Source organism: Lynx rufus, unplaced genomic scaffold, assembly GCF_022079265.1.
Source record: "Lynx rufus isolate CCGP_SWC_20201006 ecotype Redwood Valley unplaced genomic scaffold, mLynRuf1.p SCAF_1, whole genome shotgun sequence".
In the NCBI taxonomy this organism is placed as follows: Eukaryota; Metazoa; Chordata; class Mammalia; order Carnivora; family Felidae; genus Lynx; species Lynx rufus.
Window position 1 is genome coordinate 116884254 of NW_025814823.1, and position 19628 is coordinate 116903881.

The 19628-nt window shown below is 42.1% G+C and overlaps 2 protein-coding genes across 2 annotated transcripts in view; both read left to right on the top strand.

Moving 5' to 3' along the window:
* LOC124516586 (protocadherin alpha-C2) overlaps window positions 1–19628 on the top strand; it is a 128894-nt gene that overhangs the window by 24034 nt on the left and 85232 nt on the right. The window lies entirely within an intron of this gene.
* On the top strand, window positions 16620–19067 carry PCDHAC1 (protocadherin alpha subfamily C, 1). The gene has a single exon (XM_047081523.1). The coding sequence runs from the start codon at window positions 16620–16622 to the stop codon at window positions 19065–19067; it is 2448 nt and encodes an 815-aa protein (XP_046937479.1).

The window sequence follows — 19628 nt, forward strand, 5'->3', positions numbered from 1 at the left end:
CATTGCTTCATTAAATTATTTGTTTTTTGGGTGTTAAGTTTGATAAGTTCTTTGTAGATTTTGGATACTAACCCTTTGTCTGGTATGTCATTTGCAAATATCGTCTCCCATTCTGTCAATTGCCTTTTAGTTTTGTTGATTGTTTCCTTCGCTGTGCAGAAGCTTTCTATTTTGATGAGGTCTCAATAGTTCATTTTTGCTTTTATTTCCCTTGCCTCCAGAGACATGTCAAGTAAGAAGTTGCTGTGGTCAGCGTCAAAGTGGTTGCTGCCTGTCTTCTCCTGCAGGATATTGATGGTTTCCTGTCTCACATTTAGGTCTTTCATCCCTTTAAATTTATTTTTGTGTATGGTGTAAGAAAGCGGTCCAGTTTCATTCTTCTGCATATCACTGTACAGTTCTCCTAGCACCACTTGCTAAAGAGACTGTCTTTTTTCCATTGGACATTCTTCCCTGCTTTATTGAAGATTAGTCGGCCATATATTTGTGGGTCCATTTCTGGGTTCTATTCTGTTCCACAGATCTGTGTTTGTTTTTGTCCCAATACCATACTGTCTTGATGATGACAGCTTTGTAATACAGGTTAAGGTCCAGAATTGTGATGCTTCCTTCTTTGGTTTTCTTTTTCAACATTCCTTTGGCTATTTGGCTATTCTTTTGTGATTCCATACAAATTTTAGTATTGTTTGTTCTAGTTCTGCAAAGAATGCTGATGTTATTTTGATAAGGATTGCATTGAATGCATAGATTGCTTTGGGTAACATCAACATTTATTTTTTTTTAATTTATTTTTTTAAATATGAAATGTAATGTCAAGTTGGTTTCCATACAACATCCAGTGCTCATCCCAACAGGTTCCCTCCTCAATGCCCATCACCCACCCTCCTCTCCCTCCCACCCCCCATCAACCCTCAGTTTGTTCTCAGTTTTTAAGAGGCTCTTATGTTTTGGCTCCTTCCCTCTCTAACCTCTTTTTTTTTCCTTGTCTTCCCCCATGGTCTTCTGTTAAGTTTCCCAGGAACCACATAAGAGTGAAAACATATGGTATCCGTCTTTCTCTGTATGACTTATTTCACTTAGCATCACACTCTCCAGTTCCATCCACATTGCTACAAAAGGCCATATTTCATTCTTTCTCATTGCCATGTAGTATTCCACTGTGTATATAAACCACAATTTCTTTATCCATTCATCAGTTGATGGACATTTAGGCTCTTTCCATAATTTGGCTATTGTTGAAAGCGCTGCTATAAACATTGCGGGTACAAGTGCCCCTGTGCATCAGTACTCCTGTATCCCTTGGGTAAATTCCTAGCAGTGCTATTGCTGGGTCATAGGGTAGATCTATTTTTAATTTTTTGAGGAACCTCCACACTGTTTTCCAGAGTGGCTGCACCAATTTGCATTCCCACCAACAGTGCAAGAGGGTTCCCGTTTCTCCAGATCCTTGCCAGCATCTATAGTCTCCTGATTTGTTCATTTTCGCCATTCTGACTGGTGTGAGGTGGTATCTCAGTGTGGTTTTGATTTGTATTGCCCTGATGAGAAGCGATGTTGAGCATCTTTTCATGTGCTTGTTGGTCATCTGGATGTCTTCTTTAGAGAAGTGTCTATTCATGTTTTGTGCCCATTTCTTCACTGGATTATTTGTTTTTGGGGTGTGGAGTTTGGTGAGTTCTTTATAGTTTTGGATACTAGCCCTTTGTCTGATATGTCATTTACAAATATCTTTTCCCATTCCATTGGTTGCCTTTTAGTTTTGTTGTTTGTTTCCTTTGCTGTGCAGAAGGTTTTTATCTTCATGAGGTCCCAATAGTTCATTTTTGCTTTTAATTCCCTTGCCTTTGGGGATGTGTCAAGTAAGAAATTGCTGCACCTGAAGTCAGAGAGGTTTTTTTCCTGCGTTCTCTTCTAGGGTTTTGATTGTTTCCTGTCTCACATTCAGGTCCTTTATCCATTTTGAGTTTATTTTTGTGAATGGTGTAAGAAAGTGGTCTAGTTTCATCCTTCTGCATGTTGCTGTCCAGTTCTCCCAGCACCATTGTTAAAGAGACTGTCTTTTTTCCATTGGATATTCTTTCCTGCTTTGTCAAAGATTAGTTGGCCATACTTTTGTGGGTCTAATTCTGGGGTGTCTATTCTATTCCATTGGTCTATGTGTCTGTTTTTGTGCCAATACCATGTTGTCTTGATGATTACAGCCTTGTAGTAGAGGCTAAAGTCTGGGATTGTGATGCCTCCCGCTTTGGTCTTCTTCTTCAAAATTACTTTGGTTATTCGGGGCCTTTTGTGGTTCCATACAAATTTTAGGATTGCTTGTTCTAGCTTCGGGAAGAATGCTGGCGCAATTTTGATTGGGATTGCATTGAATGTGTAGATAGCTTTGGGTAGTATTGACATTTTAACAATATTTATTCTTCCAATCCATAAGCACGGAATGTTTTTCCATTCTTTTATATCTTCTTCAATTTCCTTCATAAGCTTTCTATAGTTTTCAGAATACAGATCTTTTACATCTTTGGTTAGGTTTATTCCTAGGTATTTTATGCTTCTTGGTGCAGTTGTGAATGGGATCAGTTTCTTTATTTGTCTTTCTGTTGCTTCATTATTAGTGCATAAGGATGCAACTGATTTCTCTACATTGATTTGGTGTCCTGCAACTTTGCTGAAGTCATGTATCAGTTCTAGCAGACTTTTGGTGGAGTCTACCCAGTTTTCTATGTATAATATGTCATCTGCAAAAAGTGAAAGCTTGACTTCATCTTTGCCAGTTTTGATGCCTTTGATTTCCTTTTGTTGTCTGATTGCTGATGCTAGCACTTCCAACACTATGTTAAACAACAGCGATGGGAGTGGACATCCCTGTCGTGTTCCTGATCTCAGGGGGAAAGCTCTCAGTTTTTCCCCATTGAGGATGATATTAACTGTGGGCTTTTCATAAATGGCTTTTATGATGTTTAAGTTTGTTCCTTCTATCCCTACTTTCTCGAGGGTTTTTATTAAGAAAGAATGCTGAATTTTGTCAAATGCTTTTTCTGCATCGATTGACAGGATGATATGGTTCTTATCTTTTCTTTTATTAATGTGATGTATCACATTGATTGATTTGCGAATGTTGAACCAGCCCTGCAGCCCAGGAATGAATCCCACTTGATCATGGTGAATAATTCTTTTTATATGCTGTTGAATTTGATTTGCTAGTATCTTATTGAGAATTTTTGCATCCATATTCATCAGGGATGTTGGCCTGTAGTTCTCTTTTTTTGCTGGGTCTCCGTCTGGTTTAGGAATCAAAGTAATGCTGGCTTCATAGAATGAGTCTGGAAGTTTTCCTTCCCTTTCTATTTTTTGGAACAGCTTGAGAAGGATAGGTATTATCTCTGCTTTAAATGTCTAGTAGAATTCCCCTGGGAAGCCATCTGGTCCTGGACTCTTATTCGTTGGGAGATTTTTGATAACTGATTCAATTTCTTTGCTGGCTATGGGTCTGCTCAAGTTTTCTATTTCTTCCTGTTTGAGTTTTGGAAGTGTGTGGGTGCTTATGAATTTGTCCATTTCTTCCAGGTTGTCCAGTTTGTTGGCATATAGTTTTCATAGTATTCCCTGATAATTGCTTGTATTTCTGAAGGATTGGTTGTAATAATTCCATTTTCATTTATGATTTTATCTATTTGGGTCATCTCCCTTTTCTTTTTGAGAAACCTGGCTAGAGGTTTATAAATTTTGTTTATTTAAAGAAAAAAAAAACAACTCTTGGTTTCATTGATCTGCTTTACAGTTTTTTTTTTAGATTCTATGTTGTTTACTTCTGCTCTGATCTTTATTATTTCTCCTCTTCTGCTGGGTTTGGGGTGTCTTTGCTGTTCTGCTTCTATTTATTTTAGGTGTGCTGTTAGATTTTGTATTTGGGATTTTTCTTGTTTCTTGAGATAGGCCTGGATTGCAATGTATTTTCCTCTCAGGACTGCCTTCACTGCTTCCCAAAGCATTTGGATTGTTGTATTTTCATTTTCATTTGTTTCCATATATTTTTAAATTTCTTCTCTGATTGCCTGGTTGACCCATTCATTCTTTAGTGGGGTGTTCTTTAACCTCCATGCTTTTGGAGGTTTTCCAGACTTTTTCCTGTGGTTGATTTCAAGTTTCATAGCATTGTGATCTGAAAGTGTGCATGGTATGATCTCAATTCTTTTATACTTATGAAAGGCTGTTTTGTGACCCAGTATGTGATCTATCTTGAAGAATGTTCCATGTGCACTCGAGAAGAAAGTATATTCTGTTGCTTTTGGATGCAGAGTTCTAAATATATCTGTCCTGTCCATCTGATCCAATGTATCATTCAGGGCCCTTGTTTCTTTATTGATCCTGTGTCTAGATGATCTGTCTATTGCTGCAAGTGGGGTATTAAAGTCCCCTGCAATCACCACATTCTTATCAATAAGCTTGCTTATGTTTGTGATTAATTGTTTATATATTTGGGGGCTCCTGTATTCGGCGCATGGACATTTATAATTGTTAGCTCTTCCTGATGGATAGACCCTGTAATTATTATATAATGCCCCTCTTCATCTCTTGTTACAGCCTTTAAAGTCTAGTTTGTCTGATATAAACATGGCTACTCCAGCTTTCTTTTGACTTCCAGTAGCATGATAGATAGTTCTCCATCCCCTCGCTTTCAATCTGAAGGTGTTCTCAGGTCTAAAATGAGTCTCTTATAGACAGAAAATAGATGGGTCTTGTTTTTTTATCCATTTTGATACCCTCTGTCTTTTGGTTGGAGCATTTAGTCCATTTACATTCAGTGTTATTATAGAAAGATATGGGTTTAGAGTCATTGTGATGTCTGTAGGTTTCATGCTTGTAGTGATGTCTCTGGTACTTTGTGGTCCTTGCAACATTTCACTCACAGAATACCCCTTAGGATCTCTTGTAGGGCTGGTTTAGTGGTGATGAATTCCTTCAGTTTTTGTTTGTTTGGGAAAACCTTTATCTCTCCTATTCTGGTTGACAGACTTGCTGGATAAAGGATTGTTGGCTGCATATTTTTTCTGTTCATCACATTGAAGATTTCCTGTCATTCCTTTCTGGCCTGCCAAGTTTCAGTAGATAGGTCTGCCACTACTCTTATAGGTCTACCTTTGTAAGTTAGAGCCTGTTTATCCCTCACTGCTTTCAGAATTTTCTCTTTATTCTTGTATTTTGCCAGTTTCACTATGATATGTCATGCAGAAGATTGATTTAAGTTACATCTGAAGGGAATTCTCTGTGCCTCTTGGATTTCAATGCCTTATTCCTTCCCCAGATCAGGGAACTTCTCAGCTATGATTTGTTCAAGTACACCTTCAGCCCCTTTCTCTCTCTTCTTCTTCTGGAATTCCTATTATACGGATATTGTTCCATTTGATTGCATCACTTAGTTCTCTAATTCTCCCCTTATACTCCTGGATTTTTTTATCTCTCTTTTTCTCAGCTTCCTCTTTTTCCATAATTTTATCTTTTAATTCACCTATTCTCTCCTCTGCCTCTTCAATCTGTGCTATGGCCGCCTCCATTTTATTTTGCTCCACATTTATAGCATTTTTAGCTCCTCGTGACTATTTCTTAGTCCCTTGATCTCTGTAGCAATAGATTCTCTGGTGTCCTCTATACTTTTCTCAAGCCCAGCAATTAATTTTATGACTATTATTCTAAATTCTTGCTCTGTTATATTGCTTAAATCATTTTTCATCAATTCGTTAGCGGTCGCTACTTCCTGGAGTTTCTTTTGAGAATTCTTCCGTTTGGTCATTTTGGATAGTTTCTGGGGTGGTGCAGAACTGCAGGGCACTTCCTCTGGGCTGTCCAGAGTAACTTGTGTTGGTGGGCTGGGCCGCAGTCAGACCTGATGTCTGCCCCCAGCCCACCACTGGGGCCACAGTCAGACTGGTGTGTACCTTATCTTCCCCTCTCCCAGGGGCAGGACTCACTGTGGAGTGGTGTGACCCCTGTCTGGGCTACTTGCACACTGCCAGGTTTGTGGTGCTGCTTTGATGGGATCTGGCATATTAGCCGGGGTGGATCTGCAAGGTGCACAGAGATGGAAGGAGCAGGCTTAGCTAGTTTTGCCGGCGGTGGTCCCCTGGGGGAGGGGCCCTGCAGCACCTGGAGGGAGGCCGACCCCTTGGAGGGATGGATCCAAAGAAACACAGCATTAGGCGTTTGTGTGGTGCAAGCAAGTTCAGTGATGGGAACTGGTTCCCTTTGGAATTTCGGCTGTGGGATGGGAGAGGGAAATGGCACCTGCCAGCACCTTTGTTCCCCCCACTGAGCTGAGCTCTGTCTTCTGGGGTTCAACAACTCTCCTCCCGGTGTCCTCTCACCCTCCCCGCTCTCCAAGAGCAGAGCCGTTGACTTTTAACATTCCAGATGTTAAGTCCCACTGGCTGTCAGAACTCACAGAGTCCGGCCCTCAGCTTTTGCAAACCAGACTTCGGGGGCTCTGCCTTGCTGGGCGGGTGGGCTGCTCCCCTACCGCTGCGGCTCCCTCTCCCTGGTCCTTGTAGCACGCATCACCTCTCTGCCCTTCCTATGCTCTTCTGTGGGCCTCTTGTCTGTGCTTGCCTCTAGTCCGTTCTGCTAGTCTTCTGGTGGTTTTCTGGATTGTTTAAGCAGATGTGGGTGGAATCTAAGCGATCTGCAGGATGAGGTAAGCCCAGCATCCTCCTACTCTGACATCTTCCTCCTAGCTTTTCTTAATAAATAGACCCCTTAATTATGATATAGTGCCCTTCTTCATCTCTTATTACAGTTGTTGTTTTAAAATCCAGTTTGTCTGATATAAGTATGGCTACTCCAGCTTTCTTTTGATATCCATTAGCATAATAGATGGTTCTCCATCCCCTAACTTTCAATCTGCTGGTGTCCTCAGATCTAAAATGAGTCTCTTGTAGGCAGCATATAGATGGTCTTTTTTTTTTTTTTAATCTGTTCTGATACCCTATATCTTTTGATTGGGGCATTTAGCCCATTTACATTCAGATTGATTATTGAAAGATATGGATTTAGTGCCATTGTGTTATCTGTAGATTCCATGTTTGTGGTGATGTCCTCTGGTCCTTTGTAGTCTTTGATGCTTTCCACTCACAGAGTCCCCCTTAGGACCTCTTGCAGGGCTGGTTTCGTGATCATGAACTCCTTTAGTTTTTGTTTGTCCTGGAAAGTCTTTATCTCTCCTTCTATTGCAAATGATAGTCTTGCTTGACAAAGGATTCTTGGCTGCATATTTTTCATATTCAGAACATTGAATATTTCCTGCCACTTCCTTCTGGCCTGCCAAGTTTCAGTGGATAGGTCTGCTACTAACCTTATGTGTCTACCCTTGTAGCTTAAGGACATTTTACCCTAGCTTCTTTCAGAATTCTCTCTTTATCTTTGTATTTTGCCAGTTTCACCATGATATGTTACAGTGATTAACTGGTTTTTGTTGATTTTGAATGGAGTTTTCTCTGCCTCTTGGACTTGGATGTCTGTTTCCTTCCTCAGATTAGGGAAGTTCTCATCTATAATTTGTTAAAATAAACCTTCTGCCCTTTTCTCTTGCTCTTCTTCTTCTGACACTCCTATGATATGGATATGGTTTCATTTCATGGAATCACTTAGTTCTCTAATTGTCCCCTCATGATCTAGTACTTTCTTTTCCATCTTTGTTTCAGCTTCGTTATTTTCCATAATTTTATCTTCTATTTCAGCTATTCTGCTGTCTGCTTCTTCCATCCTTGCTGTCACTGTATCTAGTTTATTTTGCATCTCGGTTGTAGCATTTTGAAACTCATCCTGACTAGTTCTTAGGTCTTTGATCTCTGCAGCAAGAGTTTCTCTGGTGTCTTCTATACTTTTTTCAGCCCAGGTATTAGTCTTATGACTGTTTTTCTAAATTCTTGTTCAGATATATTATTTATATCTGTTTTGAGCAATTCTCGGGCTGTGATTTCTTTTTTTAATTTTGTTTATATTAAAAAAATTTTTTTCAATGTTTATTTATTTTTGAGACAGAGAGAGGCAGAGTATGAATGGGGGAGGGTCAGAGAGAGAGGGAGACACAGAATCTGAAGCAGGCTCCAGGCTCTGAGCTGTCAGCACAGAGCCCAACATGGGGCTCGAACTCACAGACCGTGAGCTCGTGACCTGAGCCAAAGTTAGACGCTTAACCGACTGAGCCACCCAGGCATCCCACTGGCTGTGATTTCTTTTTGACCTTTCTTTTGAGGGGAATTCCTCCATCTTGTCATTTTGACTAGGTTTTTGTCTTTTGTGTGTTTTAAAGCTTGTTATGTGTCTTGTACCTGAGAGTACTACTATATTAAAAAGGGGGTCATACCCTCTCCAGGGCCTGGCACTCCAGGGAGTGTTTCTGCTGTATGTTGCGTGCACTCTGTTGTTGCATTTTAGCTGCTCTGTTCTACTGGTCAGTCCTCTGCAGAGCTCTTCCTTGATTGCAGTGGTGGAGTGTTTGGACCTTTAGGTAGGTGTGCTTTGATTTGTTGAAGTAGCCCTAGAAAAATAAGGGAGGGTGAAAGCCTTATGCCGTAAAAAGAGAAAAATGAAAGGAGAGAAAAGTAAACCAGAGAATCAAAAAACTCGATCCTGCCAAACTATCTCCTTCCAACTGTGGAGATCCTTCTGCTGCTCTGCAGATCAATTTCCTGGGTGTTCCAAGTGATCTCAACCTCAAAACAGCTGCGTTTGAGGGATGAGGACAATCCTGGTCCCCCTACTGCTCTTCCATCTTAATTCCCCCTGAACTCTTTTTTTTTTTATTTCTTTAAGGTCAATAGTAATGTCTCCTCTTTCATTTCTGGTTTTAGTAATTTTCATTTTCTTGTCTTTTCTCTTGGTCAGTCTAGGTAAAGGTTTGTCAATTATGTTGATCTTTTCAAAGAACCAGCTTGTGGCTTCAGCTTCATTGTCTTTCTCTACTATTTTTCCATTATTTATTTCATTTATTTCTGCCATAATCCTATTTACTCTCTTTCTATTGTTTGCTTTGGGTTTGGTTTGCTCTTATTTTTCCAGAAACTTAAAGTAGGAGGTTAGGTTATTGATATGAGGCATTTCTTCATTTTTCTGTGTCAACATTATAGCTGTACATTTTCCTCTGAGCACTGCTTTAGTTGCATCCCATAAGTTTCTCATATATTGTATCTTCATTTTCATTTGTCTCAGAGTGTTTTCTAATTTTCCTTGCTCTTCTTTGACCCATTGGTTACTTTAGCATATGTGATTTAATTTCCCCATATTTGTGAATTTCTCAAATTTCATTTTGTTATTGATTTCTAATTTCTTTCCATTGTGGTCAGAGAACACACTTTATATGGTATCAATACTTTTAACTTTATTGAAGCTTATTTTATGGTTAGTGTTGGGAAGGGCAGTCTAATTTGTAGTCTTTCAACCTTCACTTATTCACATAAGAATGGGCCTTGGACTTGGAACACTTCCTTACCAAGAGATAAGGAGTTCACACAGCCTGTCCTAGGCTTATCATCTTGTGTGGAAATATCATTCCCTATTTTAGGCTCAGTGAAGCACTTTTGTTTCTGCTTAGAGTGTGTGAATCATATGGCATCTGACCAGTCCCACTGTTAGTCTTCTGTGGAAAGGGGTAAAGGTTTTTCCACTGTGGTACAAGAGTGCACATAGTCATATTGCCCTGCTATAGCCTCTAGGAGAAACCCACTGGCCTTGGGGTACTGATGCTCAATACTGAAATTGATTACCACACTTTCCAAAGCTCCAGTGGCCAGAATTCACTGTTAGCACTCTCTCACATCTTGGTCCAGTTTTCATGGCACTTAGTAACTTCTTTTCATATATATTATGCTTGAAGTCCAAATGTTTTATAGAATCTCATCAAAGATGAAAGCTAATAATGTCACTGAACTCTTTTTAGTTCTAATTATTTTTTTCTTTAATTTTCTTGGATTTTATGAGTAGAAAATTATATCAGCTATAAACTTATCTTGTAACCATACATGTTATCCTCCTTTCTAACACACACACACACACACACACACACACACACACACACACAGAGTCACACTTTCTTATCTTGTGTTGTTTAGAGTATCCAAGTCAGTATTGAATAATACTATGACATGAAATGTCTTGTTATGCTCATGATTTTTCATGGAGATAATTCTGGTGTTTTACTGTTTAAAATGAAGATGGTCATTTGTAACAGCTGTCAAATTTTATCAAATTTCTTTTAAGAATCTATCATAATGATGATCTAGTGATATTTGTTTAGCATGTTTTGAAACCATAATGTGAGATTTGTATGTTGTCTTTTTTTGGATAATGTTGATAGTGTCTTGTTAGATTTTTTTTTTAAGTTTATTTTTTTTGAGAAGGAGAGAGAACACAGGGGAATGGCAGAGGGAAAATCCCAAGTAGGCACTCAGCTGTCAGTGCAGAGCCCAGTGCAGGGCTTGATCTCACCACCATGAGATCATGACCTGAACAGAAATAAAGAGTCAGACACTTAACCAACTGGGCCACTGAGGTGCCCTTCTTGGTTTAATTTTTATTTCAGGTTAGGTACTGTCTAATAAACTGATGTCTGGTGGGGTTGTTGGTAAAGGTTTCAGGGCTTCCTTTTCAGCTACACTTGATGAAAACTTTCATCTGCAGCTCAGAGGAAGATGTGGTGTTACTACTTACCAAATACATAGCAATATGAAATTTGAATGTAGGTAAAATATATTATGTGATTGAACTAGATAGGTTAGCTCTTAACACAATGACATTCATCATATTTGAGTGAAAAGAAAAAGTATAGAAGTCTAGGACTTTCTGATCTGTGGCTTAAGAGTATCTCAAAAAAAATAGGTGTGAATTTTAGTTTTCAATCCATGATTAAAAAAGTGATATGGGTGTTAAAGAGCTAGATGCAATTTTAGACTCTTTTCCTTGATTTATAGTATTTTGTTTGAAAGTGATGCAGGGGTACCTGGGTGACTCAGTCGGTTAAGTTTCTGACTCTTGGTTTTGGCTGCACTTGGGTCATGATCTTGGGGTTGTGAGAAAGAGCCCGATGCTCCAATTCTCTCTCTCTCTCCCTTTACCATTTGCATTCTCTCTCTCTTTCCCTCTCTCTCAAAAAAAAAAAAGTGATGCAGGTTGGCTGGGTTCAAGGAGCCAGAGGGGGGTCCCACAGGACCAGCAAAGGGGGTCCTTGGCTTTTCCCAGGATGGAAATCAAACATGAACCAAAAGGAAGTGAGAGCAGAGTTTATTGAAGATACAGAGAGAGAGCAGATTCAGACAGAGAGTCTGAGAAACTCAGAAGGAAGGTAGGGGCCTAGGTCCTAGCAAGAACTGAAGCAGGAAAAGGAGCAAAAAAGGCAGTTTTTTCATGGGGTCCCTTCAGTTTCCCTTTCTAGATCTATTCTTACACATGCCTTAATGTACGTCCTCCTTGTAAAGGTCAAGGATTTCATGATTTCTTTGGAGTCTTCCAGCACAACAGATTAACATCTAAGGAATGACTAGGTGAGGTTGTCATGAATGTTTTCCAAGACCACTGACTCAAGGGCCTCAGTGACTTATGGAGGACGTCTAAAAACTCATCGTTTTGACCAATTCTTGGATGCCTGAGGGGACACATATACCAGACCACCATCCTCAACAAAAACCCCAAGCCCCAAGCAAAGACAAGACTCTGTCTCTCCTTTCCTTTCTGAGTCTCCCAGACTCTCTTTCTGACTCTGCTCTGTCTATCTTCAGTAAACTCTGCTCTCCCTTCCTCTTGGTTTGCGTTTCCATCCAGGAAGATTGATTTCCATTCTGGGAGAAGCCAATGACCCTCTTCACTGGTCCTGTGGGACTCCCTCTGGGTCCTTGGACTCAGCCAGCCTGCATTGAAAGGGCCAGATATCCTCTTTTTGGATAAGATATGACCAACCTGGAGTATGACTTTAGGTTCTGAGGGCTATACTTTGAAGATGAAATAGAAAACAATTTTTAGAAAAAGGTAATTTTTGGAAAATTATTACATAATCATAAAGTAGTAAGTAAACACAACATAGAGTTAGAGTGAGGATTCACAAAAGAAAGGTCCAAGATACTTTATATGGTATTATGTGATGTATTATGTGAAAAACTGGTTCCTTGGCAATAGAAAATTGAGAAAGAAATTCTGTAGTAATGTGTTATTGGTAAGGATGTAAGTAAAAAAAGAAAAAAGGATGACATAGGTTGTTGTATATTGAGAGTGCTTTAGCCACTTAATTTGTGTGCCCAGAACCCAGCTAGATACTTAAGACACAAAATTTGAGTGATACAGATCTCTACTCTCAAAGAAGTCCTACTCTGTTAGACTTGATTTGGACACTTCATTAAGCTTTACAGGATGAAAATGTGCTTGATGTGATGCTGCTGATGTCCTGTCTTTTAGTTTCTTAAGCACATAACATGTTCCCAAGGAATAATCTTAAGCACTAAGAAAAAATCTGGTTTAGGGGCACCCTGGGTAGCTTACTTGGTTAAGTGTCCAACTTTGGCTCAGGTCATGATCTCACAGTTAGTGTTCGAGCCCTGCATCGGGCTCTGTGCTGACAGCTCAGAGCCTGGAGCCTGCTTCCATTCTCTCTCTCTCTCTCTCTCTCTCTCTCTCTCTCTCTCCTCTCTCTCTCTCCCTCTCCCTCTCCCCCTCCCCCATTTGTGCTTTGTCTTTTTCTCTCAAAGGTAAACATTAAAACAATTCTTTAAAAAAGAAAATCTGGTTTAAAATCATACATATCCTTTTGTTGTGGGGTTGTCAAGAACAATGGCCAAGAATTTCTTGAGATGTTATATGGTGCAACATAGTGAGTTTATTTAAGTAGCATAGGACAGGACCCATGTGCAGAAAAAGCTGCACTTTCTGCTGTATGAAGCTTGTAGTTATATGCTTAGTGCTCAAGGTGGAGGGAACATGTAGGAAGTATCATAAATATTTCTTTGAATTTCTACTCATAAAACTGCTTTCACAAGATTTCTCTGGTGTTTATCATTCAGTTTGATATTAACTATGGGTGAGATATACAGGCAGTCATGAGACCCTTTAAGGATGTAGCAACCAGCACATATTTAATCCTTATTAAACCTATGCAAGCATGGCACCTGGGTGGCTCAGTTGGTTAAGCTTCCGACTTTGGCTCAGGTCATGATCTTGCAGTTCATGAGTTCGAGCCCTGTGTCAGGCTCTGTGCTGACAGCTCGTGAAGCCTGGAGCCTGCTTGGGATTCTGTGTTTCCCTTTCACCCTGCTCCTCCCCTGCTCACACTCTGGTTCTCACTCTCATAAACAAATAAAAATATTTTTAAAAACTATGCAGGCTGTAGGTCAGCCTTCGGGACTAAAGGTGAGCATTTCTGCTTCTATCCTTCATCACTTTTGCTGACATACTCTTTGGTGTATGTCAAATTTACTTTTTTCCTATTTGGCTGCAAGATCTCTAATAGGAGCTTATGCATTATGGCTAGAATTCTTTTGAATTTATTTCAAAATTTATTTATTAAATAAAAATTTGAAGTTATTTAGTTTAAGGCCAAGTTTGGTTGGGAGAGCTTTATAATAATTGTTTTGGCAATAGAATCCAAGCAGAAATCAAGACTGTTTTTGTATTGAGTCCACTTAAAGTTATACTTGCACGTAGTTAAAACTTGAAAATACCTGAATTAGGGGAAACTATGGAAAATGGCATAAAATGGCAAAATGAAATATTTGAAAGTTAATGCTAAGGAGAAATTTTGTTAATTTATGATTTAATGTTCAACAAGTCATCTTATACAAAAGGAAGAACTTGTGACTTCCTCATCTTTGGGGTTTTCGAATATCCCAAGTATCTCCTAAATAATGCTTTCGCACAAATCCCAGTTATGCCTAAAGATAGGGAGGCTGATGTTGGGACAAATCCTATCAGGTGAGCGCTATTCATTTATTCTTTACAGAAATTAAATCTTTTGAAAATAATCATTAGTGGCAGTTTGGACAGAGAAATGGGGGAAAGGGGAAGCCAAAAGTGTGAGAGGGGTGTGAAGGGGGAAGAGTTTTTGTCAGCATTTTCCATGTTGATTTTCAGTATGAGTTTTTCCTTTTCCCCACTTGCTAATCTACACCCCCACACACTGTCCTCCTAGACAGAGCTCAGAAATCCTAAATCCAGTCTAACTGGGAACTTGATTGTAGGTCTTAAAATCAGGGGCATTCCAAAAGTTGAGTATATCTCTCCAGATGTATTTCATCAGGTGCTATTGGAAAAGTGAAAAGTATAATCTTTCACCCCAAAGCAGTTAGCAGCATTAAATGAAAGCGAGGAAATGCAAATTTTAATCTCTGGCATTTGAAGTAGATAATTAGTTTTGGTTCTGAAATTTGGTGAATAAATTTAATTTTTATGGGTTATTTCACATCTTAATGCAGATCCCCAGTGATGGCTATATTTATGTCTCTACCTAAACATTTCACTGGGCTGACATATTTCCTGCTTTAATTTTATCCAAGACTTGGTGTCAATGATTTTCTTGGTTCCTTATCTCAGAAAGACAAATTATCAAGGGCATTTACTATTTAAATTGCCTTATGTTGCGCTTACTCTGCTTTCCTGGAAGAGATAAGGGCTGGGTTTATATTGTTCTGGGGAGGTGATTGGTTCTTAGTGGCATAATGAATTTACCAATCCCACTTTCAGTCTTAAAACCAGAATGCTGGAACAGCTTACCTCCCCCACCCCCATTTTAATCATCAATTTTAAAAACTATTATAACAGTGTATTCAAACATACAGTAAAGAGAATTGTGTAATTAAATTTTTTTTTTCAACGTTTATTTATTTTTGGGACAGAGAGAGACAGAGCATGAACGGGGGAGGGGCAGAGAGAGAGGGAGACACAGAATCGGAAACAGGCTCCAGGCTCTGAGCCATCAGCCCAGAGCCCGACGCGGGGCTCGAACTCACGGACCGCGAGATCGTGACCTGGCTGAAGTCGGACGCTTAACCGACTGCGCCACCCAGGCGCCCCGAGAATTGTGTAATTAGCTCCCATGTATCCAGCCTTCAGCTTCAGTGATTATCAACACTTGTAGGCAGTTTTCTGAACAGAAAATACAGTGCCCTGAAAGCTTCAATTCTTGATCAGTATCTAGCTTTTGTCTTTCAAATTTTGGTTCCTGGGGTTTTCGACGTTGCAATTACATTAAAAGAAGTTTAAGGAATTTAGTGTTTAATAGTCATTGAAGTCACTCTTTTTCAGTTCGCCTCCCCCTCAGGGAAAGCCGCGGGTTGTTGGGCACAAGGCCAAATTTGGAGATAACTTCTTGTAGCTCGGAGGTGTTTTTACAAGGACAGACCAATGTCCCAATTTCCCTTCAGAATACCGGCTTAAAAACGAAGTTGGACAACATATGGGCAGTTAGTTCCTACCCTGCCTCAATGCTGTTTTCTAAATATTTACAGAGAATAAATTTACACAGTAGTTTTCTGGTTACACTCTGGAGAGTATCTCAGTAACTTTCTTCCACTTCCACTTCACACGCCCCATTGGGGAGGAGTGTCAGTTTTTCTGAGTTTCAGGGGCTTGTACTGACTGGTTTCTAACCTGTCTCATCCAGAGCGTCACGGGCCGCTTGTAAAGCAAGTAGGGGCTCCTGAGGAAAGGGAAATTGCTGACCCACAAAAAAGCGGAACGAACCATAAGCCTGGCGCTCGCCCACCTGGGTGTCTCGAAAAGCTAGAGCCGGGGATGGGGGGTGGGAGGGAAGCTTGGGGAAGACCCTATTACCCAATTTGTTCCTCACTGGTCGCCTCTGTTGAAATCTTGGCTTCCCATATATAAGAAGGTGCACAGAGACTTTAACCCTCAGTGGAGAGGCTAGGAATCTAGAATGTAATGCTTCAGCCCTTAGCTTGGGGCTTCCGGTTTCCTTAAGCTTCGAAGGCGTGGTCATTCAGGGTCGCGATTCCACCTCTCGCCGCCTCCGCCCCGCGATTTCTCTGGGAGTTCCGATCTCTTCGCCGGCACTGGAGGGGTTCCGTGGGTCCGAGCGCCCGGAACTGGACGCTCCCCTGTGAAACAGTGGAGAGAGAAGCCCAAACGAGCTCAGCCTCAATTACGAGCAGTCTTCAGTCAGAGGTTGTGGAAGTTAAGACGGAGGCCTTCTTAGGGCGTTTTCCTTAGAAACAGGGTTCAAAGGAAGATGTGTTAATTTCTCACGGCATCTTCCTCGCTGTGCCCCGCCCCCCACCGGCTGCCGGGACTTTGTGGAGAGAGCCCAGCTCGAAGGGCATGGAGATGGCCCCTCCCTAGCCTGAGTAGTTTACCTCGTCTCTGCACCCCTAGGCGGCGCTGCGCTCCTCTGCACCGACCAGCTCCGCTTTCCCAGACGGCTGCCAAGCCTCCAGTCCCGAGAGTTTAGCTTCCAGCCCGTCAGCCCGGGGCAATTCCAGTATATTCAAGAGGCAGAACGTCGGCGGTCTGTGCACCTCGAGTCCGCTTCGGCGGGCGGCCGGCTCTTGCTCTTTACCACAGTTCGTGCTCTCCGGGAGTCCGGAGCATGGTTCTGGGTCACTGCTGGTGGAGCGGGGACGCCAAGAGGGAGGAGGATGGTGGTCTGGAGGGTGGCGGTTCTATGTCTGTGGGTCTCCTGCTGCTCTGCCGCCAGACAGCTGGAATACTCAGTGTTGGAGGAGACCGTGCGGAGCGTAGCTGTAGGTAATGTTTCCGCGGACTTGGGGCTGTCAGCGGCCGCTCTACGCTTGCGGAACTTTCGCTTACTTTCCAGCCTCCGCGAGCCCTACTTCGGGGTGGATCTGGCCAGCGGTAGCTTGGTGGTCCGAGAGCCGGCAGACCGCGAACGGCTGTGCGGGACTAAAGCTGCCTGCGTCTTGACCTATGAGCTGGTGCTCGAGGACCCGCTGGAGCTACACAAGATGCGAGTTCACGTCGTGGACATCAACGACAACCCTCCTGTCTTCCCTGCCGGCGACGTGCAGCTGCACATCCCCGAGTTCCTGTTGCCTGGAGCCCGCTTTACTCTTCCTAATGCCCTAGATGCGGACGAGGGAAGCAACGGTGTCCTGACCTACACCCTGAGCCCCAGCCAGCACTTTCGCTTGATCATGGGGTCGCGAGTCGACGGCAGTGAATACCCGGAGTTGGTATTAGAGAAAGCGCTGGATCGGGAGCAGCGTGCCACCCACCAGCTACTGCTCACCGCTAAGGATGGAGGGCAGCCCGCGCGCTCCGGAGAAGCACAAGTTACCATCATAGTGGTGGACACAAACGACAATGCGCCTGTATTTGAGCGCACAGTATACCGTGCCAAGGTACCAGAGACTGCCCCGAACGGGACTTTGTTATTACGAGTTCAGGCCTCGGACCCGGATGAAGGCTCCAATGGGGAAATCCGGTACTCCTTAAGCAATAGCACGCTGGTGGAGCTGCGACACTACTTTCACGTGCACCCTAGAAATGGGGAAGTGCGGGTAGCTGCTTCACTCGGTCTACCTGAAACGGTGTTGGAAGCATACATTGAGGCGAGGGATGAGGGTACCTTCGGTCTAGCTAGTACTGTCAAACTGCTGGTGGAAGTGACTGATGTGAATGATCATGCCCCTGAGGTGAACCTCCTGACTCTATCCAGTTCAGTTTCTGAGGACGCAGCCCCTGGCACAGTGATTGCTCTCTTCAGTCTAAGGGACGAGGACCTCGGTCCCAATGGTAAGGTCTTTTGTAGCATGTCCAGTGGAGGCCCTTTTAAGCTGAAGGCTTCTTTTGACAACTACTACAGCTTGGTGACTGATGGGCCGCTGGACCGGGAGCAGGTCAGCGAATACCATGTCCTGATTACTGCCTCAGATGGTGGCTCACCCCCACTGAGCACCCGCAGGACAGTGACTGTGTCTGTTGCTGATGTGAACGACAATTCACCAAATTTTGCTCAACCACAACAGGAACTTTTTGTGGCTGAAAACAATGATCCTGGGGCCTCTTTAGGCCGTGTTTTTGCCCAGGATCCGGACCTAGGGGAAAATGGCCTTGTCTTCTATGAGCTGTTGGATATTATCTCTGAAAGGCAGACAGCCTCTAGCTTGGTGGCAGTAGAATCATCCAGTGGGGCTATCACTGCCAAAATTCCCTTTGACTTTGAGCAACTCAGGGGGTTTCACTTCCAAGTGGAAGCCCGGGATGGTGGCATTCCTCCCAGAAGTGCAGCAGTGACTGTGAACTTATTTGTGGTAGATAGGAACGACAATGCTCCAGTCATCCTGTTTCCCTTGCCCAGAAATGGCTCTGTTCCAGTGGAAATTGTGCCTCGCTCTGCCAGAACTGGACACTTGGTCACAAAAGTGGTAGCAGAGGATGCAGACAGTGGCTCTAATGCTTGGCTTTCTTACCATATTTTTCAGGCTTCTGACTCTAGCCTCTTCAGAATTTCAGCCAATATGGGAGAACTTCGTACTGCCCGCTTCATTCTTCCCACTGATGCAGTTAAACAGAGGGTGGTGGTAGTGGTTCGAGACCATGGAGACCCCTCACTTTCCTCTTCTGTCACATTAGGTATACTGTTGAGCAACTTTGCCCCTCAGGTCCTTCCAGACTTTGAAGATACCTGGGAAAGAGGAGGCCACCTTTCCACCCAGAACCTGTATTTAGTAATTGCCCTGGCCTCTATTTCCTTTTTATTTCTGGGGTGCTTACTTTTCTTTGTGTGCATCAAGGTGAACCAGAGCCCAGCTTGTTGTTCTCAAAGCTGCTGTCGCTCTTCAGAAGAGCTGAGGCAAGGGAGGAAGATGGCTTCAAGTCCTTGTATGACATCAGCCACGATAGATGTCACTACAGTTGAGAGACTTTCTCAGACCTATCTCTATCGGGCCTCTCTAGGGCTTGGTTCTGATAATAACAGTTTGCTGTTGCGTGGGGAATACAGTGCTGCTGACCTGAGAAATCTGGCTACTGGGGTAGGACTGAATTTGCCAATATCCTGCATTCACATTCGGAATAGGAAAGGGGATCACGTAAATGTCAATGCCATGGTAAGCAAATCTTGAGGGATTTGATTCCCTTGCCCAGGAGATGGCTGCTAGCTATGTTCTGAAATGCTTCTTAGATGAACCTTTAGCAACATTTAATCCATTGAATTGAACACTCCTGCTTAGCACCCCCATGCTAAGAATTCTGGGAGTATAAAAGTATTAAAAGACTGTCCTTGGCCTCAAGGAATTTATAGTTTATTTCTGAGAAACAAGGGTAAGAAATTTAAGCCTATTAAAGAACAATAAAAGTAATCTAGTGTACAGGACTAAAATTAGAAATAAGGCACCAAAGTTTCTGGTACAGGAAATAAATGGGGATGTCTTTAATTCCTTTTATGAATTTATTCAAGGAATTATTTAAAGCATAAACCCCTTCATTAAAAAAAACATTTTGAGCCACAGATGTGTAAGGCATTTTTTTAAAAAGTTTATTTATTTATTTTGAGAGAGAGAGGCAGAGGGAGAGAGAGAATCCCAAGCAAGCTTGGTGCTGTCCGCAGAGAGCCTGACGTGAGGCTCAATATCACAAACCATGAGATCATGACTTGAGCCAAGATCAAGAGTCAGACCCTTAAT

Bases quoted from the DNA above. Each gene is read 5' to 3' on its own strand.
- PCDHAC1 (XM_047081523.1), top strand. From the start codon at position 16,620: ATGGTGGTCTGGAGGGTGGCGGTTCTATGTCTGTGGGTCTCCTGCTGC.